This window comes from Nicotiana tabacum, chromosome 9, assembly GCF_000715075.1.
Source record: "Nicotiana tabacum cultivar K326 chromosome 9, ASM71507v2, whole genome shotgun sequence".
Classification (NCBI taxonomy): Eukaryota; Viridiplantae; Streptophyta; class Magnoliopsida; order Solanales; family Solanaceae; genus Nicotiana; species Nicotiana tabacum.
In genome coordinates this window covers 127,810,290-127,836,349 of record NC_134088.1, presented here as the reverse complement: position 1 = coordinate 127,836,349, position 26,060 = coordinate 127,810,290, and the positions used below count along the sequence as shown (strand labels likewise).

At 34.1% G+C, this 26,060-nt stretch overlaps 2 protein-coding genes and 1 pseudogene across 3 annotated transcripts; 2 read left to right on the top strand and 1 right to left on the bottom strand.

The window, feature by feature from the left end:
- Window positions 1–203: 203 nt before the first annotated feature.
- On the bottom strand, window positions 204–6,622 carry LOC107815850 (5'-adenylylsulfate reductase-like 5; annotated as a pseudogene).
- A 10,922-nt stretch (window positions 6,623–17,544) lies between these two features.
- On the top strand, window positions 17,545–21,868 carry LOC107815848 (putative F-box protein At1g49610). Of its 2 annotated transcripts, none has more exons than XM_016641492.2 (4): window positions 17,545–17,640; window positions 18,196–19,211; window positions 20,080–20,253; window positions 21,261–21,868. In XM_016641492.2, exons 2-4 carry the CDS (start codon window positions 18,342–18,344, stop codon window positions 21,573–21,575), a joined length of 1,359 nt encoding a protein of 452 aa, XP_016496978.2. In that variant the 5' UTR covers window positions 17,545–17,640; window positions 18,196–18,341; the 3' UTR covers window positions 21,576–21,868. The 2 variants fall into 2 exon arrangements, with proteins under 2 accessions (XP_016496978.2, XP_016496979.2); XM_016641493.2 differs by lacking the exon at window positions 17,545–17,640 and adding an exon at window positions 17,644–17,702.
- A 1,151-nt stretch (window positions 21,869–23,019) lies between these two features.
- On the top strand, window positions 23,020–25,660 carry LOC107815845 (GDSL esterase/lipase At1g09390-like). Its single transcript, XM_016641488.2, has 5 exons — window positions 23,020–23,272; window positions 23,646–23,831; window positions 24,200–24,357; window positions 24,484–24,754; window positions 25,384–25,660. Exons 1-5 carry the CDS (start codon window positions 23,020–23,022, stop codon window positions 25,620–25,622), a joined length of 1,107 nt encoding a protein of 368 aa, XP_016496974.1. The 3' UTR covers window positions 25,623–25,660.
- Window positions 25,661–26,060: the final 400 nt, after the last annotated feature.

Sequence of the window (26,060 nt, the reverse complement as noted above, 5' to 3'; positions counted from 1 at the left end):
CTTTGTATGGTATGAATTTCATTTCTTATTTCTGATGACAACCACAAAAGTAAACAATAAACACAAGATATTGATAACAAATGTTTACCCTGGCATTCAAGCTCAAAGAAACATCCAAGCTTAAGTAAGATTGTTGTCATGTTTCCATCTAAACTCTAATTCATGCACAGACAAATGACAATATACCATCACAGACAAATTCATGCACTGTTACAAGTCTCCCTCTTTCATCATGTAATAATATACATAGAAACCCTCTGTTCTCAAAATTTACAAGATTGTTGTCATGTTTCCATCTAAACTCTAAAGCACAAGAGCTTGGGTTACCTGCGTATTTGAAAACTTTCTGAAAAAGATAAGATACAACATGGGGCCGTAGCAACTAACCCAAAGGGGAAGAAATAAAAGGGAATGAAGAAAACCACTCTACTTGCTGTAGAAGCCAGATTCTGAGATCTAACTTCTCGGCTTTAGTGATAATCCGATGCAAGAGACAACGAGTAGTGGCTTACGAGTCTCCTGAGGAGGACACTCTTGCTGTTGACGTCTCTCCCAGCGAAACAGATGCCAAAGACGAAGCCAAACTCGAGCATTCCTAGCACCTTTATGAAAGTTTCTTGTTTTGCTCAGCTTTAGCTTGCTCCAAGCCCTCTTGAGGTCAATCACGTGGAAAACGCGCCCCAAAAGCTGCCTTGACTCTCCAAAGATTCCCATGTTTAGATGAGGAATATATGCAACCCACAATGCTACTACATGAGCTACCAACCCAGGAAAGAAATAAAGGGACGCCCTAAACAATAGGAATGCAACCGACAGTACAAGGTAAGGTTCACTCAAGAGCAATTCCCTTAAAGAGGACCCTTTCCATTGCTGAAAAGCTTTGTGACCATCTGTCTTATAAGTAATTTGATGTTTCTTCACTTCTATCACAGGATCAAGCCCTGAAAACAAGCATAAATGTGTGAATTCTATACCATTAAGTTGAAAATGAGAAAGTGTAAAGCACTGATTTGTTGCATTCCATAAAAATAAGTATTTCTATTACTTATATAGCATGTGGATGCATGGTTAAACCCTGTATATATGCCAAATTAGCACTTCAAATTTTAGACTTTACTAAATAAAGCAGTCATTTTTGGGGGCAGGTGGGCCCTTACTGGTGTTCATTCGACAAGCTACAGCGAATTTTCTTGGCATTTCAGCAGTCTCATATTAAGGAATGTCCATCTGTGAAACTCCCAAGGATACCAAATCTCACTTCTATGCATCAGTTTGATTGGGATGTGGATATATACTTGGTCTTTGCTGACTTATTTCATCCTAACTTAATTCTTGTTCTTTCTGTTATGCAAACATGCGACAAATAATTGCAGGCATGCCTTTTGCTAATCTACAGTCAGCTTAGCAGCTAATGTTTAGCTCATCTAGTTCTCCAGTATCTTAAATGTTGATCCTCCAGATGCCTACAAGCTACAGCCACTTGATTACTTTTACCTAACTATATATCACATGGTCATGTTAATTTTGAAAAAAATGCAAAAGTAAAATGAAACAGAAAAGGGAAATAAGAATGTAAAGCCCACTACTATTCAGATTCTAGTTAAGTTTTTAGTTGTGGGATCTTCAGCTTGGGATCAAATCTAAATGTCAAGTAGGGCGGGGTTGTGCTTCAATATAATTGTATGGACCTTAAATTGAAGAATATACTGGGGTTACCGATTTTAGCTTTTCTTTGCTTCAACATTCAATTTTGCCAAAAGTGCCAAAGTGAGGAAAAGTTATAGGGGAGAACCCTGGCTTGCCAAAATAGAAAAAGCCCTTTCCCCTTTCTCTAATAATAAGGTAAGGTAGGATGCATTTTAGAGTATTCCATTCCGTTTTTCAGCTGGATCCGAACCTCTTGTTATTGTTCGGCCTGAAACAACTATATTCAGTAGAGAGAGGGGCTTTATCGAAAGGCTAGAAACTTTTATGTATATAGATATAGTGTGTGCATACAGGGTTTAGGTATGCCACTTAAAACAAAGAACCCCAAGTCAGTAAAGTAGTTAACCAAACACAAGTAACAAGTTAAGAAAAATCCTCACACATTGCAAATATTAATTGGCTTAAGCTATGAGCAAAGGCTAAGTGTAAAACATTTTAAAATCAGAATTCAGTTTTTTGGGGCCGATCCGCTCCATCTTTTCCTTAAAAAAATGGCACCGGGCTGAAAACCAAATGTAATGAAATTGAAAAGCTAAAACCATTCCACCACATTAATCAAAGCGCAATGACCTAATTTTAGGCTTGGCTAGTGTTTTGGAAAAGATGAAAAATGCTCACTCCTCCAAACAGTAAGGATGAACTCTTACTATTATGCCACCCAAGAGCAGGCAAAAAGAGAATATAGGCAAGCAATTGGAAAGGTCACCTGTAGTCCTCTTGTAGAAGTTCACAAGAGACTGAAGATCTTTCCGGCCATGATACCGCACTCTCATTGTCTGATTCACAATCAGTATTGCTGGAAAACTGTGAACTCCATATCTGGAGAAGACACTGCAGGTGAGAGGCAAGACACATGATTAGAATTGTGAGAAACAGGTGAAAGAGAGCAGAGAAGCTTGGGAGAGAGGAAAATGCTAAATACTTTTATCAATTTTCCTTTTATTGGGGAAACTGTATGATGTAGCACATATGCCTTATTATTGATGCACATAATAGTACTTATTTAATTGAAAGCATTTGTAGGTAAGGACTCAAAAAGGCTTCTGTCACTACGAGGAAATATTCATCTGATATTTACTTTTTTGATAAGGTATATTTATCTGACAGTTTCAATCTCATACTTTTCCCTAGACAAATTTCCATGCAGTACATCCACATCCTGAAAACAAAAAGGTAGAGTTGGGACGACATCCCAGGTACGGACGACCGGTGCACACCTAGGGCGGACCGGCCGGCCCATACCAAAGTCCAACTACGAGCTTTTTAACTGCAACAACTTAAATATATGCTATTGGAGCTCTTTGTGTGGGGTAACTACCCCGTAGGGATTAGTTTGATTGTACTATTTGAATTACGTGAAAGATGCGTACACGAGGTGACTAGTGTGTATACGGCCTTATATGTGGAAATTTTACCGGTTTAGACTCTTTGGACTGCCAGTATCAGTCATAGATGGCATGCTTTCAGCACTTTTTCAACTATTTAATTATTTAATATCCAGCACTGATTAAGTATTCTTAAAAGGGGCATAAAGGGGAGTCGGGGATCAGCAGTTTTCATAAATTTTAATGGCACCTTGTGAGCAGTTACTGCTGTATTGCACAAGTTCTAATGGTGGAGCAAAATGCTAATAGAGATGGCACGGCTTTAACATACTCAGAAAAGATATAATGTAGCAAAAATTGAACCCACCTAGGCATGGCTTTTGATTGCTCAACCATCACATGTCTGATTCGCGGGAACATGGAACTCAGAGCACCAAACTTTGATTTAACATCTGTAGAGAAAGGACACCACGAGGCGTAGAACAAAATAGCAGTAACATCATCTTTCTGACTGGACCCTAGAGCCTTGTCAAGTGATTCTCCATCCGTCTTTTGTGAGGAGATTGAATAAAGGCACAAAAATCAGGATAAAAAGAAAAATAACTATATTAAGATGCATGCCATAAAAAATAGAAGAACGTAGTTTACGTGAAGAATTATAAAGTTATTTATGAGAAATTAGGTCCACAATTCCCTCTCCTACACCATAAAAGAAAAAGAAAAGAAAACACAACCTAGCTCTCTTGCCCCAAGGAACAAATGGAAAGAAAATGATATTATAACAAATGTAAACTTTGGAAAACTGTAAAAGGAGATCTAAATGAGATCCATCCATTCAGCACAAACTGCATAACAAGGTTGCACACACTTCAGGCTGGAGATGAATTAATGTAAGAAAAGAATAAACATTCCTTACAAGTATCCAGGAGGAATTAAAAGACCGGCTATGGAGGTAGAAGCTAAATTTTGAAAACAACTTACGAATAAAAAAGCTTTCACATCAAAGAGAGAATAAGCCTGTTGCATTCAACACATAACAAGCCCCCCAAAAAGGAGCATTCCCAGAACCAAAGTGATGTATATTGCTGAGACACAAACAATCGCACACTGATGGACATTTATTTGGTACATCATCATCTAGAGAACCCACATTATAAGTTGAATAATCTATTTTTCAAAGATGATCCCAACATTACAAAACCATTTGAAGCCCCAACCGCAAGTTAGGTAAACATCCATTCAGCATAATAGAGCTTGACTACCAACTACTCCGTTCATTAAGCACTTGATGACCACTTCTTCATTCACTTACCTGATAACCTGAAAGCCGGTTCTTTTCCTAATTCTATTTCGGCTCATATACATGCCATTGTCACCCTTCAAACCAAGCTCTTGCCATCTTTAGCTTGTAGGAACCAGGAAGTTGTAATATAAGTGCCTTGCTTTAACTTGCATAGCAAGTGTGGATTTACTAGGACAAGAGAAGCATGGAGCCAGAGGAGGTTAAATAGAAACTTATTCTTGTGGATTCCCCCTTCCCTAATACTGTTGAAAAACATTCTAATGTTCACCTAGAGTGGAAATAACGCCACATTCTGATTGCAGCCAAGATAAAATGCCATGATTGATGTTTCACAATCAGTCAAATCATTATCAGCGGATGTTTGCTGATAAAAGAAAATAATCATTAGTAGCGGATGTCCATATGAGCACTCATCCTAAAGGACATTACAGAAGCTGACCAGTTCACCCTAAAATTGTCCCGTCCACAAAAAACAATTTATAAATGCAACAGAAGCTGACCAGTTCACCTAACACTCTTCGAACACAAGTTTTCCTCTCTATGCACACTTCATTGTCTACTCTCGAAACAATAGAATACACTTTGCAACACTTGGCAAAGTTTCAAAACAAAATTAATCACATGACATTGAGCTTTTCCAACTCACAGGCTTCTCCAGGGGAGGAGGGGAGGCTGCTGATATCACTTACACATCTTTTTTATCTAATACATATATTCATGATAAAATATCCAAAAACCAATATTTCTAAACGCACTATTTACACTTCACTGTCTACTCTCGAGACATGAAATACAATTTCCAAACATATCTTCAAAAACAAAGTAAATGTCATTCCATCAAACAGTATCCTACCCATGGGCGCCTCTGCAATGATGGGGAGGCTATCAACAACAACAATAACAACTACACCTCAGTCAAAACATGTTTGGGGGGACTACCAATACAACTTAATACTCCAGATTACTTTGATCTGTTTCTCCAATCCTCAATAAAAAAAATCGTTCTATTGTAATTTCTTAATTCAAAGAAAATCTTTAGTTTTTCCATCTAAACTATGCTCAAATGATCAGCTATGCTGCAACAAGGAGTTACAAACAGGACCCTGAAACAGGAATGTTCAATACTTAATGATAGAATTTCCATATCACCGGTGACTTAAGTAATCTTTTCAACGTCTACAGCAATATACATTACCAAATTCATATTTTTCAAAAGATGCTCCTAAACAATCAGCTGCAACTCCATGAGTAAGCAAAACTAAACCATGATTAGCTATTGAAAGTACTTAAAATGAGCTATGATGCAACAAGAGAGTTATAAAACTGCCCTCGAACAAAAAAGTGACAGCACATCTGAATACAAGTATCTCCACATTACCATGACTTGAAAAATCTGCAGATATAAGCTGCAGTATTTTCCCCAATACCTTATCTACTGAATCATAAGATAATCTCAAACCCCAAATTAACTTTAAAAATTCAATCTTTTAAAGCAAATATAATGAAATCAACAAAAACAGAAGCAACTCAATGAAAAATCACTTAATCACAAGTCATAATCAAACCATGATTAGCTATTGACAAAATAAACCCAATTAATCAAGGGGAAAAAACCCCAGCAAAGATTCTCACAAATCCTATAACAACTTCAAACCCCTAATAATCACCAAAATAAGCAAACCACTTCAAAAAAATGAAATCTTTAGCAAAACCAAACAGCAAATTTTTTTGAAAAATTCAACCCATTTCAATTAATCAACAAAACCTAAATATAAAAAATACCAGATATGTACTGCAACCAAAAAAACAAAAAATCCGCAGAAAAAAGAAAGAGATAAAGAAATTAAATTACCTCAAAAAGCAAAGGAGGTGGAAAGGAGATCCGAAGAGGGCATTGAGACCTCAGATCGTAGAAAAACGTATTCGTATTATACGATGAAAATACGCATCCAAAAGCTGAAAATACATAACACAATACTACTATGTATCTCATCGACACCATCATCCTACAAACAACAAAAATCAATACTTTCTGATTTTCTCCTATAAAAAGAAACCCAAATAAAATTCCCTAAATATTAAATACAAAAAGGAAAATTCTTCCCCTCTTAGCCTCTCTTTAAGAAAATCTTGAAACTTTGGGTTATAAAGTCGCCTTCTTTTTTCATTTTATATTTTTTGTATGTATAGTGTCAATGTTCTGTCAAACCAGCTTTTCTTCTAAACCCTCTCTCTCACAGCAACTTTTTCGTCTTCGTACGATTTTGATTTAAAACTAATTTGGCTTTTCCATTTTTTGATATACTTTAATAAGGCCTATCTGATTTGTAATCTTGGAAAGTAAATATTAAAATATCTTCCTACTTTTGATAAAATAAAAGAAGAAATTACTTCTTTTCTTCTTCTTTTTTTGTGGTTATCTAGTTTTCCACCAAGCTACGGTTCAAAACATATTGTCTCGACTCACGAGTTTGAATAATATATGATCAATTAATTACTATTAATCAACAACAACAATCCAGTAAAATCTCACTAATGAGTTTGGGGAGTATAGTGTGTACGTAGACCTTACCCATACCCCGAAGAAGTAGAGAGGCTGTTTTCGAAAGACCCTCGGCTCAAAAAAATAAAAAGACAAAATGACAAAAAAACAAAAGGAAACAATATTAGTATCACAACAACAATTATAGGATAAATATGAATACCATGAAATCCAGAAGAAAGATGCAAAGCAAAGGGAGACAATATTAGTAAATATTAGTATCACCACAACAATCATAAGGAAAATAGGAACACCATGAAATCTAGAAGAAAGATGCAAAGCAAAAGCGATAGCTAGTAAATAGGACATGCACTGAAAAGCGAAATAGTAAGCCACAACATTGCCAATAGCTATCTTAGACAAAAACCCTACAAGGCTAGTCCCACAGTGGTACGAAGTAAGGCACGACTCAACTACCTCCTAACCTACAACCCTAATACTCGACCTCCACATCTTCCTATCAAGTGTCATGTCCTCGGAAATCTGGAGTTTCGCCATATCCTGCCTGATTAATTACTATTAATCGAGTATAATATTTTTTGTAAAAAAGTAATAAATATTATATTAAGCTATATAATATTTTGTGATATTTAATTTATATTCTAATCATCCCAAATGACAAAAAAGTTAAGAGCACAAATGTTGAGACACTTGCAATTTATTATTATTTTAATATTTAAGAATTACATAAATTCTAAATCACAATTCTTATATTTTGAAGAATCATAATTATAGTAACAATAATATTTTTATTGAAATAGCAAGGGGTCACAAGGTATCCCTTAATTAGTTATCTTATCCTCCCACGAGATAATAAAATATTACTAACTAATAATTCTGAGATTAGTTATATCATAATTTTATCTCAATCAAATTTAGGATAAACATGTCTTAAATTTAATTTCGAGATTAATTATTTTCCCTCGTACAGATCAACCCTAATAATGCAATTCTTCTAGGGTGGATGGAACATAAAAGGGTTGAATAAATTGATCAATTTTGACAATTTAACCAAAGACCATACCAAGCCCAACCAACTTATGATACGCGCTCTGCGCGTGTACCTACGTCGGTAATAATATGCTTTCATTATAAAACTAAATTTGTTTAAAATATAAGTTACTGAAAATAATAAATGTTGATCATATTTAGCTTGCTCAATAAATGAGAAATATGACTTTGATTCTTGGTGTTTCTGCTGGCTATCGAAGTTATGTAGTTGACTTTTTTTCTCCCTCCATCTCTCCGCCTCTTCTATATTTTTAATTATTTTTTGTTATTTGTTCTGATTATTGAGTGTTGTTTAAAAATACTATACAAAAATCCACGAAGAAGATAATTTTGTTTGAGTAAACAATTAAAAAGCTTTAAAAATAATATTAAATGGATTATAGTCATAGTATGACCAAAAAAAAAAGAATTATGGTCATCGTTATATTATTCAAATAAGAAAATATTTCATATGATGTAAATCTTGAGTGCTTTTAAAATTTAAAATATCAACACTTCCAATATATATAGAGTTTAATTTAAAGGAGGAAGAATTCAGAATGTTAAAAAGTGATGAGTATTTTTGTTATGAATCTTAATTATTATTATTTTCACTTTCCAAATAGGAGTTAGGTGAAATTGGGACTGATATTGGGATGAAACACTTGTATAACGTACTTGGACTTAGCTTTATGCGCGAACTTATCCTAAAGTTCTTGTACAATTATGTGTAATTAGCTTTGTAAGTAGATCAAAAATTCATTAACAACCCTTTGAATCGTCTAAAACTCTCTTTATTAATAATATTTTAAAAATTAAAAACACTAATATCGTGTCATGGCTGTAAATTTGATAGAACCTTCCTTCCGAATTTTTTTTCGTATTTTAACTTTTGTTTGGTCTGTATTTATTTTATTTTGTTTGATAACAATATCTATGTATTTGTGGATTACGCAACTTATAATTTAATAGTTATTATTATTTGGTAACAACTTACAAATAACTATATTCACTAATATTCATTTTAGTAATGAATCCGAGTATTTAATTGTTTGTTAATCTATACTATATTAAAAGCACGAAAATCCTTAGCGAAATATCGTTCGTCTTTTATACCCTCTAAATTAGTTTCACACTAGACAAAATAGTCATTTATTATTTTTCCCATTTTTAGGAATTTAAAATCAACTAAAATTTTAGTTATTATATTCTTTCCGTATTTGAATTAAGTAAAAGTCCTCGTATTTAGACTTCAACCGACATGTAACAAGTTAACTAAATCAAAACTACTAACGTTATTGTCCAAAGCAAAGTAAACCTCTTTTGTTAAAAATCCTTCAAAAATTTAAAAGTTAAAAAAAAAAAAGGAATTTAAATTGGATATTGTTATAAATCTGTATTGCTGTAATAAACAATTAAACTTTCTGAAATATATAAATAAAACAGAAAGTTAGTAATACTTGTTTAACGAAATAAATTCTGGAAAAACAGTATAGGAATAAATCGAGCCCACTGAATACACAGTGTGTCCTTAAGGAAATTATTCCCCTCAAGTGCCCGAGGTGCTGCAATATATCCTCCCAGGATAGAACGATTTAACTCACCGGAGTGTTGGCGAGCCACTCGAAGTCTGTAAAACACACTGGATTTTTTGTGCAGAAGAAGAAGAAGAAGCTCAGAAAATTTCATAAGGAAAGATTCTGGGATTCAAACTCTATTTATAGAGTTGCTGGCATTATTTCTAAAAAGGTTTGCAACCTTTCAGAAACAGCCATGGCTGTTGGAACAGGGTTGTTTGAAATATTGCGGGAAAATGGATTTAAAATAACTCGGGAAAGAAAACGGGCCTGACCGGACCAGGTCGCGGGTCATGGGTTATTCCGGATTGAATTTTTCGTTAATTATTTAATTAATTAATTAAATAATTGAAAGGAATTTTGTCTAAAAAGATTAATCAATCAATCGATCTTTGATCAAATCTAAATCCAACTGAAGCCGAGCGAGCGAGCGAGCGACGGCGCGAGGTTTGCCTTCTTCTTAACTCTTTAAGAGCTAGAAAAAGAGCAATTATATATATACCCATCAAAAGCCTTTTCTTCCTCCAATATGAGACAATGTCCCTTTGCCAAGGAGGGAAACTCAAATATTTTATTTTCCCCTCCATTTCTCATTCACCATCTTTTAAGCTACATAAGCTTAAAATCCCAATAATCCTCCACATGAATGGGGAGTTGCTAAAAAATAAAGGAATGCAAGGACGCGTGTGTGTTTTACATGCAAGAATTAATTGCATCTAGATAAGTAGGTTTCCCTTTGAACTTTCCGTAGTGAACTTATATCGGATATACTCGGTAAATCGGTAGATTTGATATCTTTGAACCGTCGAGCTTTGTTGTATACCTAGACAATATAAGTCACACAATCAATCCTTAACCATCTATGGTTCTCACGATTGTGTTCGTTTCAGCCATGAACACCGTCTGGTTTTATGAGTGCTTAGAGAATGGCCTTTACTTTCACTCTCCTTTAAACGGCTTACACTTCACACTCACATAGGTGATTTTTAAACATGTAATCCTATAGACACACTATCTGGTCATATCCTGTCAGACTTAGCAAATCATTAAAAAATCTTTAAGCTTTGTTGAATCGCCGAAAAGCCTTAATGCTTTACCTAGATTTCTGAACATTGTCTTCATCACGAGAATGGGTTGAGTTATTTGACAATGTTGAACCGTCATTCATAACTTTGTTTAATCTCTTTGAACCTAGCTCGTGGGATCTCCAGTCTGCTAGGTAGAGTTACCGCCATGATGACTTGTCCTAGACCTTAATTCCATTCCCTTTGATGATATTTCAACTGCCTCTCTAGATAGGCCTTTTGTAAGTGGATCCGACATGTTATCTCTTGAATTTACATAGTCAATTGTGATAACACCTCTAGAGAGTAGTTGTCTAACGGTATTGTGTCTCCGTCGTATATGACGAGATTTTTCGTTATACATAACGCTCCCTGCCCTGCCTATTGCCGCTTGACTATCACAATGTATACAAATAGGTGCCAAAGGTTTGGGCCAAAATGGAATATCTTCCAAGAAATTTCGGAGCCATTCAGCTTCTTCACCGGCTTATCTAAAGCTATGAATTCAGATTCCATTGTAGAACGGGCGATGCATGTTTGTTTGGATGATTTCCAAGACACTGCTCCACCCCCAATTGTGAAAACATATCCACTCGTGGATTTAACTTCAGATGATCCAGTGATCCAATTTGCATCACTATATCCCTCGATCACATAGGAATATTTGTTATAATGCAAAGCGTAATTTTGGGTATGTTTGAGATACCCCAAAACTCGTTTCATTGCCATCCAATGTATGTGATTGGGATTACTTGTAAACCGACCCAGTTTACTAATAGCACATGCTATATCTGGTCGCGTACAATTCATGATATACATCAAACTTCCCAATACTCTTGCATAATCCAGTTGTGAGTCACTTTCACCTTCATTCTTTTGAAGTGCATAACTCACGTCAATTGGAGTCTTGGAAATTTTGAAATCCAAATACTTGAACTTGTCAAGTACCTTTTCAATGTAGTGAGACTGTGATAATGCTAGACCTTGTGGAGTCTTGTGAATTCTGATTCCTAAGATCGCATCAGCAACTCCTAAGTCTTTCATATTGAATTTGCTAGCCAACATGCGCTTAATAGCATATATATCTCCCATGTTTTTGCTCATTATCAACATGTCATCAACATATAAACAAACAATGACTTCATGACCTGGAGTATTTTTAATGTAAATACATTTTTCGCACTCGTTGATTTTAAACCCACTTGCCAACATTGTTTGGTCAAATTTGGCATGCCATTGTTTGGGTGCTTGTTTAAGTCCATAAAGCGACTTAACAAGTTTGCACACTTTTTTTTCTTTATTAGTTACCACAACCCCTCAGGTTGTTCCATGTAAATCTCTTCCTCTAATTCTCCATTTAAGAAAGCTGTTTTAACATCCATTTGATGGATTTCAAGACCATACACGGCCGCTAGTGCCACTAACACCCTAATAGATATTATCCTCGTTACTCGAGAGTAAGTGTCAAAGTAATCAAGGCCTTCCTTTTGTCTATAACCTTTGACAACAAGTCTTGCCTTATATTTGTCAATAGTGCCATCAACTTTCACTTTCCGTTTAAAGATCCATTTCGAACCTAAAGGCTTATTTCCCGGAGGAAGATCTACCAATTCCCATGTATGGTTCTCCAAAATTGATTGAATCTCACTATTGACTGCCTCTTTCCAAAACGTTGAATCAGAATATGACATAACTGCTTTAAAAGTTTTGAGGCTCATTTTCAAGCAAGAATGTCACAAAATCTGGTCCAAAGGAAGTAGATGTTCTTTGACGTTTGCTACGCTTTGGATCTTCTATACTTGGAGTATTTTCCTTTGGTTCTTCCCGAGGTCGTTTAGGTCTTTCACTTAACGATTCACATTCAGTATTATACGGATAGATGCTTTCAAAGAATTCAGCATTCTCTGATTCCATTACTGTATTAATGTGAATTTCGGGAATATCAGATTTATGAACCAAAAACCGACATGATTTACTGTTTGTAGCATATCTAATGAAAATGCAATCAACCATTTTTGGTTCGATTTTAACCCTTTTAGGTAAAGAAACTTGTACCTTTGCTAGACACCCCCACACTTTGAAATATTTCAAGTTGGATTTTCTTCCTTTCCATTTTTCATATGGAATAGATTGCGTTTTGCTGTGGGGTACTCTGTTGAGTATTCGGTTAGCTGTAAGGATAGCTTCGCCCCACAAACTCTGCGGTAATCCGGAACTTATTAATAAAGAATTCATCATTTTCTTTAATGTCCGATTTTTCCTTTCCGCAATTTCATTGGATTGAGGTATGTAAGGTGCAGTAGTTTGATGGATAATTCCATATTCCGAACATATTTCTGCAAACGAAAATTTATATTCTCCACCCCTATCACTTCTAATCATTTTGATCTTTTTATTCAATTGATTCTCCACTTCATTCTTGTATTGCTTAAATACTTCAATTGCTTCATCCTTACTATTAAGCAAATAAACATAACAATATCGAGTGTAATCGTCAATAAAAGTAATAAAATACTTTTTACCACCTCGTGATGGTGTCGACTTCATATCACAAATGTTAGTATGAATTAAGTCTAAAGGATTTGAATTCCTTTCAATAGACTTATAAGGATGTTTTACAAACTTAGACTCAACACATATTTGACATTTTAATTTATTATACTCGAATTTAGGCAATACTTCTAAACTAATTAACTTCTGCAAGGTTTTGTAATTGACATGTCGTAAACGAATATGCCATAAATCATTTGACTCCAATAAATAAGAAGAAGCTGAAATTTTATTCATACTGTCAACAACCATTACATTTAGTTTGAAGAGGCCCTCTGTGAGGTAGCCCTTTCCAACATATATTTCATTCTTGCTTACAACAGCTTTATCAGAAACAAATACACATTTGAATCCGTTATTAACAAGCAAAGAAGTAGAAACTAAATTCTTCCTAATAGTAGAAACATGAAGAACGTTGTTGAGCGTTAACACCTTGCCGGAAGTCATCTTCAGGAATATCTTCCCATAACTTTCAATCTTGGTTGTGGCAGTATTTCCCATGGAAAGCTCTTCTTCGGGACCAGTAGTAGAGTAAGTCACAAATGCTTCCTTGACAGTACAAACATGTCGAGTGACTCCAGAGTCAATCCACCACTCCTTCAGATTTCCAACTAGGTTGCATTCCGAAAGCATTGCACATAGATCATCAATGTCATCATTATTCTCCACTATGTTGGCTTGTCCATTCTTCTTATACTTTTCGGGAGACGACAATCAGGGGCTTTGTGACCGGTTTTTTCACAATTGTAGCAGCTGCCCTTGAATTTTTTTTTGTTCTGCTCCTTAGTCTGTCCAGAAGACCTCTTTCTCTTCTTACTTTTTGGAGCAGTCTCCTCAACGATATTAGCTCCCATGATCGTTGAATTTCCACAAGACTTCTTCTTGGCCGTTTTGTTGTCTTCCTCAATCTTGAGACGAATCACAAGATCTTCCAACTTTATTTCTTTGCGATTGTGCTTAAGATAGTTCTTGAAATCTCTCCACGAAGGAGGCAATTTTTCAATCATTACAGACACTTGAAATGCTTCATTCACGACCATACCTTTAGCAATAAGGTCATGAAAAATAAGTTGAAGCTCCTGAACTTGGGTTCCAACAGTTTTTGCTGTCTATCATTTTATAATCTAGAAACTTGGTAACCACAAACTTCTTCAAGCATGCATCTTTAGTCTTGTACTTCTTCTCAAGTGCGTCCCATAATTCTTTCGAAGTATTCATCGCACTGTACACATTGTACAAGTCATTCTCTAAAGCGCTTAAGATATAGCCTTTGCAAAAAAAAATCTACCTGCTTTTACGCCTCAACAATCATGAATTTTTCGTTGTCCGGCATGTCCGCAGCAGGCACTGGAGGTTCTTCACTAGTAATTTTCTGCATACCAAGTGTGGTAAGCCAGAAGAACACCCTTTGCTGCCATCCTTTGAAGTTGGCTCCGGAAATTTTTTTCGATTTCTCTGCCGGTAGAACAACAGTCCGGTTTGATGAGGCTATCGTCGTTGCCGCAACAGTCGCAGAAGAATTTCCGTTATCAATTGCCATTTCTCACTGTAAACAACAGAAGAATTCAATTAATGGCAAAACCAGAACAGTAAACAATACTGTTATTAACAAAAAAAAAAGTATGTATAATAAATAAAACCGAAGTTTTTTATATACTGTTTCACAGAAAACGATGAAGTTTTTATGTTCTTCAAATCGTTTTATGAATTTCAATACTCTGATGAAGTTTTTTATATCTTCAAATCAGAATAGTAAAATTCAGAAGGAGTAAAAAACCACACAGGTTTTAATCTCCACAAATAAAATACAGAATATAATAAAATAATTTCCTTAAGATTGTTATAAATCTGTATTGCTGTAATGAATAATTAAACTTTCTGAAATATATAAACAAATCAGAAAGTTAGTAATACTTGTTTAACGAAATAAATTCTGAAAAAACAGTATAGGAATAAATCGAGCCCACTGAATACACAGTGTGTCCTTAAGAAAATTATTCCCCTCAAGTGCCCGCTGCAATATATCCTCCCAGGATAGAACGATTTAACTCACCGGAGTGTTGGCAAGCCACTCGAAGGCTGTAAAATATACTGAATTTTTTGTGCAGAAGAAGAAGAAGAAGAAGCTCAGAAAATTTCGTAAGGAAAGATTCTGGGATTCAAACTCTATTTATAGAGTTGCTGGCATTGTTTATGAAAAGGTTTGCAACCTTTCAGAAACAGCCATGGCTGTTGGAACAGGGTTATTTGAAATATTACGGGAAAATGGATTTAAAATAATCCGGAAAAGAAAACGGGCCTCACCGGACCGGGTCGCGGGTCATGGGTTATTCCGGATTGAATTTTTCGTTATTTATTTATTTAATTAATTAAATAATTGAAAGAAATTTTGTCCAAAAAGATTAATCAATCAATCGATCTTTGACCAAATCCAAATCCAACCGAAGTCGAAGCTGTTGGAACAGGGTTGAAGCGGATTGAATTTTTCGTTAATTAATTAATTAATTAAATAATTGAAAGGAATTTTGTCTAAAAAGATTAATCAATCAATCTTTGACTGAATCCGAACCCGAGCGAGCGACGACGTCGCGAGGCTTGCCTTCTTCTTAACTCTTTGAGAGCTGGAAGAAGAGCAATTTTATATATATATCCATCAAAAGCTTTTTCTTCCTCCAATATGGGACAATGTCTCTTTGCCAAAGAGGGAAACTCAAATATTTCATTTTTCCCTCCATTTCTCATTCACCCTCTTTAAGCTACACAAGCTTAAAATCACAACAGATATTGCCAATATTTGGGAATCTAAATTCATAATTTACCACTTTTACTTTTTTTGAAACTTTTTATCATTTTACTTAGTTAAAAAAGAATTTTATTTCCAGCTCAAAAATATAAATAGTTCATAATAATAAGTAATACAACACTGAATTTGCATTGGAATGGAAGATCTAAAACTTTCAGTTGTAGTTAAATTCGAATGTGTGAGGCCTTTATCGGAAGATAAAAATTAATCAGTATAATTAGGATACATTTTGTTTTTACTATTTCTTTTTATTAACTCTAAGGGTTTACGAAAAATTATTCTTATAATAAATTAATAATAAGCATTAATTTTCTACCTTAAGTTTGCGTACGATAGACCCTTGTGATCATGTCCTTTATTGGATTCCACGTATAACGGGAGTTTAGTGCACTGACTGTCCTTTTATTAATTTTCTACCTTTTTATGACAATTATTTTATTTCAATCTAAAAATAAATTTAGTTAGATTTGAATATTACCATCCAATTAAATTCTTCGCATGATAACTAAACTTAATATATGAACTCTCTTTTTATTTTTGGTATTTTCAATTTGAGTTCCAACAAGAATAAGATGAAGTTCATATTAGGTACTTGAGCAAATATAGTTCATATTTATATACGTGCAAATCAAACAATTATCATTTTTAGAAACTCACATTTTTTTTTTTAAATTTATTTTATAACTCAAGTGTAATTAGTTAATATAATATTTATGTAATTTTTTAGAAATATATATTTATTGAGACGGGATACACGCGCAACGCGCGTATCGTAAGACTAGTTTATTAAAAAGCTTAGCGAAAGCACACACTCCTAAGTCGTGTTATATAATTGTGATTTATTCCTCTAAGACCGTTTTCTAATTTATTTAATTTGCAACTTGGTTGGCTCATAAAAAATATCAATAATGAAACTACTGTTGTTCGAGAAAAAAAAGATTGAATTACTCTATTAAAAAATATTTTTGTGTTTACTTTTTGAATAAAAAAAATACTTTTACTACTATTTTATTATTATTATTATTATTATTATTATTATTATACACTTATGTTTACTACTATTACTATTCTTATTTATTTTGGTACGATAATAATATGAGCTGAGTTTAAAGAAAAATATGATGATTTATATAACTGACCACAATTTTGTTTGGGACTAAAGGGTATTATTATTGTTTTTTTTAAGAGGCTAGATGACAGTTTCTTCCTAAGATGATATTTTTTAAAATAATTTGTTTATTGTTAGAACGTCGTAGCAAGGGTATATCACGGTACTTTAATTTATAAGCTTTTGTATTAATCACAGCCTGTGTTTGAACTCTTAATATTTATTTCAACATTGTACTTAGCCTTTAAATTTTATAATCCTAAAGTTTTAGTATTTTTATGCTAATTATGTGTTAATTATATGGTTGGAACTCAAATAGGCGCCTACATTAAGTGTACCATACGGGGTTCTTTAATTATGTTTTCAAATATTACATAATCTTAGGATTTCCTATATATTTCAAATATGTAAAATTGAGTAATTACAATTTTAGTTATTTTTATTTTCAATGTCCTAAATATTAGGTAAAATATTATTAAATAACTATTATCTCTAGTGTAAATTTTATTTTTAAAAGATAAAAAAGTCAACTATATTTCGTTGTTATGGATATTTGCTTTTAATATAATAAAGATATAAATTCTCCGCGCTTGGGAAAAAAACGAGAAATAAATGACAAAAAACATTATTTTGTACTTCCACTTGTTGCTCCACTCTACCGACAGCTTCAGGTAAATGATTCTTTTCCCTTTCCTGGTTTTGTCATTCTTCTGATAACTACAGTAGCTATATGGTATTTCTTCTGATATTGAATTTTTTGTTTTATTTTTATTTGGATTTTCTGTTCATGTAAAGGAGCTTAGATCATTGCACAGTGAATTAGTGATTTTTCTAGCATGCCTTTAAGATTCCAACATCAAACTTGTTTTTAAATTTCCACTGCTTTAGATTTGGTTTTCATATACTTTTTCAAGAATTCCAAGCCCTGAGAAAGAGGCCAGCTAGCTTATATCGATTCATTCCTATTGTCTTTTTGGAGTTGCAGATTCTTGAATGTTGCTAATTTATACTGTAGTTGATATCATTGAGTTTTGGTGTATTAAGATTGTGTTCAAAGCTAATTTACCATTTCAAAAAAAAAAAGATTATGTTCATAGCTTGAAATTTGTTTGATTCTAGCTGAATATGATGGGATTTATCTCTTACTTGTATGCAGTAATCACCATTGATTTTCCTTTTTTGGTCGTTGATAAAGATTAATGACTTTCTCCTTTTATTAATCCTAGGAAAAAATCTCATCCTTCAGTGAATAAAGTCACCCTTTGACCCTATTCCTGAAGCAATTGAGATAACTATATGCAGCGAACAGGAACTGAGTTCTGGATTATTGCCAAATCACTGAGCTTGTCCCCAAAGTTGATTCCTTTCCCCTATGGATCGACTTAGTGAGCTGCCTGAACTGATACTGGTTCACATCCTCTCATTCGTGAACATGAGAGATGTTGTCAGAACAGCCATTCTCTCCAAACGCTGGCGACACCTGTGGTCAACTGTCCCAAATCTTGATTTTAGTTATGATGATTTCTATCCCTATCAGAATTATGTGGACTTTGTGAATCGGACCTTGCTTTCTCGTGGCACTTCTAAGATCAGAAGACTTAAAATTGGTCTCTTTTTAAATGCTAGTTATCGTAAAGATTATGATGGATGGATTCTGTATGCTGCAAAGAATAATGTAGAAGAGCTCTTCTTAGAATTTAATCAAGACTGTTGCTATTGGTTCCCACCTCAGTGTGTGTATCGCAATTCTTCATTCAAGACATTGAGTTTGTGGAGCTGCAAGTTTATACATGATGTGCAAATAACTTGGAACTTGTTGACAAAGTTAACCCTCCGGTTCTCGGTGTTGGGGAATCAAGATGTTCATAAGATTATGGTGGGTGCTCCAAAACTGGAATTCCTTGAGTTGGATTCATGCTGGGGCTATGATGATCTGAATATTGATTCTCCTTCTTTAAGAACACTGATTGTATGTGAATGGGAATCAGTTGAGTTTGAACATGGTCCCATCATGACAATTTCAGCGCCCAATGTTCAGACCCTGCGCCTATCAGGATTTCTTTATAGGAAGTGTATTTTGATGAATGTGCAGTCCGTTGTTAATGCCACCCTCAGTATTCATCCGCACACTGGTTTCAGAGGTGAAAAGAAGAACTTAAAAGGGCAGCAGGACAACCTAATGGAGCTAGTTAGGAGCCTTAAACATGTTGAGAACTTAACTTTGGGTGCTTGGTGCGTTGAGGTTAGTTTTCGAAACAAGTTATCTGTATCTGGTCTTTCTTTTTGCCTACCTTTAAGAGTCTTTTTTTTTTCTTGGTTGTGTCTTTATGAGGTAGATATTGGGTCTCTTACCCTTTGGAGCAGAGTAAAGTAATTGTTACAATTGCTAGCTTTAGTTCTCTCTTCTCTGATTAATTTTGCTTTCTAGGCATGACTCTATTTACACAAAGCACATTGGTTGAATCTTGATGCTCAAACAAGCACGTTAGAGAAACCTTCCCGTAGAATCCTCCGATTTTTTAGCATTAGGTTACTTTCTAAAAGCTAATAACTTCAAGAGACAAGTATTATTCTAAGCTTCCAAATGCAACTGTAAGTACAATTCCCGAAGCTCACAAGGAAACTGAACTGTCACTGGCTCACCTGAATTCTTCAACCGCATAATATTTGTAAGCAAAATCTAACTAAAAAATAACTAGTTCCTAGGTTAACTTAGATCAGAATCTATTGAGAACAAATCCCTTAAGCTCTCCAATGGCAAAAATTCTCCAGTTATCTAAAATGAGACCAAATTTATCAGCACAGTAATTGAATGCCTAAAAAGGGAGACATCTTAGAGGAAGTAAAAATCATTTCAAAGTAAGTATGATTCAGCACATTGCTCACCTCCTTTCATCTTTATCTTAAGTTTATCATGTTTTATTATGATCTAGTATATGACTAGGTTTAAGAAATTAACGGCTTGGCAGTGTGTTTTTATATTACAACTTCCCCATAACTACACATTATACAATTTGTTTTTCATGAAATTCTGATCGGGCATGCTTGTCCTAGTGGGTACTGAAATATCTACTTTTTCCCTCTGGATTCTGTGAATTTGACGATACAAGGTTCTAGCGCTAAGGGAGAAGAAACGCATTCCTTCTCAAGTTTCAACTCACAAATGTGTCACATTAAGTATACATATGAAGGAAGATGATCTTTTTGGAACAGTTAACCTGCTAAAAGGTTCACCAGCTCTGCAGATGCTAATAATAGACATGGAATATGGACCCTATGAACAGGTACATATTTCCTAAACTTTATTGTTCTCTATTTCTTATCTGACATATTCTGCCCAGAGTATTTGCTAGAAATTTGTGGAGAAAGAGCACTTCCAGTCAAACTAATTCTCTTGAAGACAAGTGGAGGAAAGCATAGTGCTATTTCTTCTCTCGACTTAAGACACCAAAAAAATTTAGTATGTAGGTTTTTATAGGTATTCTTCTAACATGTTCATAGTTTAATTCTATATTTCCTCTTTCTCCCAAATACATAAGCAAATCATACATGCATTCTTACATTAATATCGTAATACATGAACTAAGAAAATTCATATGCTTGGGATGAATCTAGTTTATTCATCAAACACTCCCTTAAAACCTGATTCATCACTCCAAGAAGCATTCTGGATTTTAAACTGCGCTCTTGCTGCCACTTTGTTGTGAATGGAAGAAGAGAATAATACAATTCAAAGGATAAAATTTTATAAGGTTCAAAGAGAATGGAATAAGGAGATAAGCACTCTAATAACATTAAGAGAAGTTCCATTTTACATTTAAATAAAACACACTAGACTCACATATGTATAGCTACTTTATACTTCTAGTTACACGAACCATCTAGAATAACTCAACTCAAAGGACACACACTTCAATTATAACTTTCAAAACATATATATTAGACTTAAACCCCTAGAAAAACTCAAAATACAAATAAACCTAGCCACTTGTTCATACTGTTAACATTTAAGTTTACTATTTCCAACAGTATCTTCGTGATGAACTGGTTATGGAAATTTAGCTTCAGTTAATAAACTAAATACCGCATTCATTACATTGCCAGAGAAGTAGAAAATGCTTTCATTGACATACATCCATTGATCTGATCCTCCTTATCAAAAGAAAATAAAAACATAAACAAAAATAATCCGTTATATCTGATCCTGTACTGGCTTCTGGAGATCATTTGTATTATTCATTTCTGGTTCTATCTAAATGTAAGCAAACCTTATCTTGGAAATTTTTTCTAGCCAAAAGGCGTGGAGCTAGCAGATTCAAAAAATTTCTACAATTCTAATGGCGCAAACTACTTAGCGTCACAAGTGAAGCACGTTAAATGTTTGCTGCACCATTTGAAGACAGTCAAGATTACCCAGTTTGTGGCAAAAACCTCCGTGTTTCCATTTCTGGAGTTCATTTTGAAGAACGGGAAGGTACTAGAGAATGTAGTAATCATAGCAAAAAGGGTAGATGCAAATTCACCAGACTACTTGCTAAAAGTTGCTCAAATATTACTAAGTCTGCCTAGGGCTTCCTCCCGAGCAGTTGTTACGCTCCTCAACTGACGACATTAAGTCATTTTGTAATTCGATAATTCATCAGCTTGTTCGGAAGCTGCATGGATTATGTTTTATTTCTGTGGGGTGTCAGACATCTTAAATAGTTCAAACATGTTTTTCTAAAGGTGGACTAATGCATTTTGTGAAGGTAAATGTTTCTCTTTGTTGTAATATCACTATGATGCTTCTTGTCTCCTGGATATTATATATTCTGTTGCCTCAAGTTAATACTTGAGTATGTATATCCCATTAGGATTGTTGTCAAGTCTTTAAATCATGTGATTCCCCCTTAGCAATTCCAACTGCCCCTTGTTTTATAATGCTGATTTTTATTTTCTGTTGAAAAAGATGAAGGGAGAGGTGGATTCTTTTAATATCTTCAATCCTTGAGATATTCGACTTTGGTTTAGTTCATATCTTGAGAAATAGCGGTTGCATTTGTAAGTTATTATACATAAGTTTAGTGAAAAACAATTGTTAGGGTAGTCTTAGTTGGTTAGCTACTCGAACTTTCACCTTGTTGGTGAGGGTTCGATTTCCCACCTTGTTATAAAATGACTTTTATTCTTGCTCCCTCTCTGGTAAGTCCACTACTCAGAGTTCTCACATCCGTAGGGATGCGGACTGACTGTCACCTTATATGGTATTGGGCAATGTCTGCCTTATAAGTTATGTAGTACTTGAGGTTCGAGTAGTCCTATAGAAGCTTTTTAGAATTTGGTGTGTGTTTTATTGAAGGATAATGAATTCTTATCTTTCTGTTCTTTTCTTTTGTTTTGATTGTAAATCTTTTTGGGGCTTTGGAGTTATTTTGCATTGATTATATTTTCAGTTTTAATTGTTTGTTCTCTTTTCAGTTCCTTCATTCATTGTTGATGTTTAATTTCATGAATAAATGACATGAAAATTGTTGGTATTTTCTAACGGTATTATAGTGCGGTTATCTTCCGTTTTCTTTTGGTTCAACAAAAATTTAACAAGCTAATTAATGTCGTCTCCGGTAAATTATACTCTAATCTATTGGTTTCTGTGTTATATATCAGTTACAAAATTCAGACCGACCCCTACGTATACATAAATCTTTTTTGTTTATCTAATAAGTATCATTTAATCCTTGTCTTTGATGTTATAACTGGTCATAACATTCTTCTTATGTTTTGTGAAAGGGGTCAAAATAGATCTTCATTTTTTCAATATTAAGAGAAATCAATCTCGTGAATGCTAGTTCTATATTTTTTTTCCTAAAAGATGGCTTCTTTTTTATCCTAACTAAAAGATAGCTCAATTGAAGAAGAAAAATAAAATTTCGTTTTATCAAACTACCTTTCCTTTCCTTCAAAAATATTTAATTTCTGATTATTATTCATTTATAATTCCTAAATTATCACTTACCAAATTGTAAGTAAATTTGCAACAAAAGATGTTTGATCAAAGATGAAGAAGCAAAATGATGGATCTGAAGGAGAGAATATTTTATCTTCTATCTTTTATAATTTCCCTAGTTGTTGGTTTTTTCTTTCCTCTATCTGTTGATTCGCAATGCAATGGAAGTCTAGTAATTGTCAATTTTGGCGACTCCAATTCTGATACTGGTGGCTATGTTATAGTACGTGGAATGATCGGACAGCTTCCAAAAAAGCACACCATTAGTCATGATTTAGCTGGTCGAATGTGTGATGGCAGATTAGTAATTGATTTTCTATGTAAGTTGGTTACACCACAATGGCAAACACAGAATTTTACGTAAGCAATGGCATCTTATTATCACAATTCGTGTTATAAAGCGAGCTTGACTTTGCCTCTTTAGTGGCTTTTTAAGGCTTCACTTCGTATTCTAAACGTATATACATATGTTTTTACTTAAAAATCCGTTTTACATATATGTTGAAAAGATTTTAACGAGGGGTTGTCGATGACATTCCTTTCTATACCAAAGTATTTGAGAACTTCAATAATTATGTTACTAGTGTTTCATTTTTTTTGTTAAGGAAGATAAGCAAGAACAAATATGATTAACTCATCCATTTTCGGGGCTCATGTTCATTTATTTATTTACTTATTTAATTTCCACTGCAGGCGAAAGTGTGAAAAATGGTTATTTAACTCCATTTATGGAGTCAATGGGCAAAAACTTTACAAACGGAGTTAATTTTGCTATTGCTGGTTCTAAAACTCTTCCAGCCTCAGATTCTTTTAATTTGAAGATCCAAATTGCCCAGTTCCATCGGTTTCGATCTCTTTCTCTTGAGTTATTTGACAAAGGTATATATGAAATGATAACCATACTAAAAGTCAACCACTCCTATTAAAAAAATATTGATATTTTCGAGTCGAAAGAAAAAAAAGGAATTAAAAAGTGAAATCACGATGCAAAGACAATTTTTTTTTATAACCAGAAAATCTAAAAATCTCAAGGTTTACTGGCGTATGGTTTGAAACTTAGTAGATAATATCCCTTTCCATTTAAATATCAATCTTTCGTTTACGAATAGTTTTGAACTAATAACATATGTCTAATCTACACATCATACGCTTTTACCACTAGATCAAAGGCCCGAAGGCAAGATAATAATTCTTATCGCTTAACTATTACTCAATTCTTAAAGACTAATATTATTTGTATATTTTAGGTAATGGAAATTTGCTAGGAGATGAAGATCTAAGGAATGCCCTCTACACCATTGATATTGGACAAAATGATTTGGATGGAGTATTTGGCGCTCTCTCATATGAAAAAGCTATCCTGAAAATTCCTGATTTCATTTTTGAAATTGAAACTGCAATAAAGGTAACCATACTTATAGTCATCTTCCTTTTTATGTCTCTTCTTTATATAGTTTTTTGCTCCTTTCTAAACTTGTATACTTTTGCTCTTTTTTCTTGGATATTTTTGAATTTCTATATTGAATTGCAGGAAATTTATGAAGAAGGTGGAAAGAATTTTTGGGTACACAATACAGGGCCAATAGGGTGCTTGCCTAAATCACTTGCAACATATAACAAGTATAAGGATGATTATGATGAGCATGGATGCCTAATATCTCTAAACGAAGGTGCAAAAATATTCAATGACAAATTATACCTTCTCTGCGAAAAACTAAGAGATGAAATGAAGAATATCACCATTGTATATCTTGATGTCTACTCCATCAAATATGACCTTATTGCTAACTCTTCTAATTATGGTAAGTGTTTCTTTCTTTCATTTTGCCAAAAATATAATGACGCGTTCATCGTTTTCACCTTAAAGGTTAAATTATTTAGTTTAGTGTAAATACTGAGTGTGGATAAATATTTACCGATTTCTTGCATGTGTATCGCTATCTTAAAGGATAAATTGATTAGTTTAGTGAAAACACTAAGTGTTGTAGGTTAGAAGGGAGTCGAGCGTTTTTCTATGTTGTTTCCGAGGGCGGGGCTAGGTTGATAATGTTTCGTCTTGGATTGTTAGTGGTTTATGTAGCTTCCACACTATTTTCTATGACACTATTACTTGGTATTGTTATTGCTTTTATATTTATTTTCTGTTTCTTACGATGCTGATATTGTTTTATTTTTCTGGCTTCTGTTGTTGTCACTGATCTATTGTGTATTGTTTATTGTTTATTCTTCTTCCTGAACTAAGGGTCTTTCGGAAATAGCCTCTCTACCGAAGGGGTGGAGATAAGGTCCGCTTACACTCTACCTTCCCCAGACTCCACTTGTAGGATTTTACTTGATGGTTGTTGATAGTATAAATACTAAGTGTGGATAAATATTTACTGATGTCTTGCTTGTGTATCACTATAAGAAGTGATTGGGTCTGTTTTGGTAGGGTTTGTAAATCCATTGATGGCGTGTTGTGGATATGGAGGGCCACCATACAACTATGAATCAAACAACAAATGTGGGCAAGGAAATTACACAATATGTGAGGATAGATCCAAGTACATTAGCTGGGATGGTGCTCACTATACAGAAGAAGCTAATGCAGCTGTTGCCTCTAAAATACTCTCAACAAACTACTCTACGCCTCCACTCAAGTTCGATAGTTTTTGCAACATTGAACCTTGATATGGGACTAAAGACTCTTGTCAATCATTGAAGTTGTATGCAGTTTTGTTTGGCAAATAATTTTTTTTCAGATTTTGTATCGAAAACAATAGTATGCAAACCTAGCAATTTCAATGTCAAAAGAAGCTATCTAACCTATCTCCACAGTCTGGAAACTAGGAAAACTTCAATACAAGGTCCCGGAGAATTCAAAATTTATATACAAACAAGCAGATCAATAAAAAATGCATGCTATCAGGTTCTTGAGGCATGATTTTGTATAGATAACGCGTAGAACAAAGGATAAATAAGTTAAAGGTTTTAACAACTTGACCCAAGATAGGGACATAAACACCTATACTTGGCATATACACCAATAGACAACAACTATGTCTCAATCTTAAACTAGTTAAGAACTACATGAATCTCTATTATATGTTCTGCTCCATTTTCACTCCA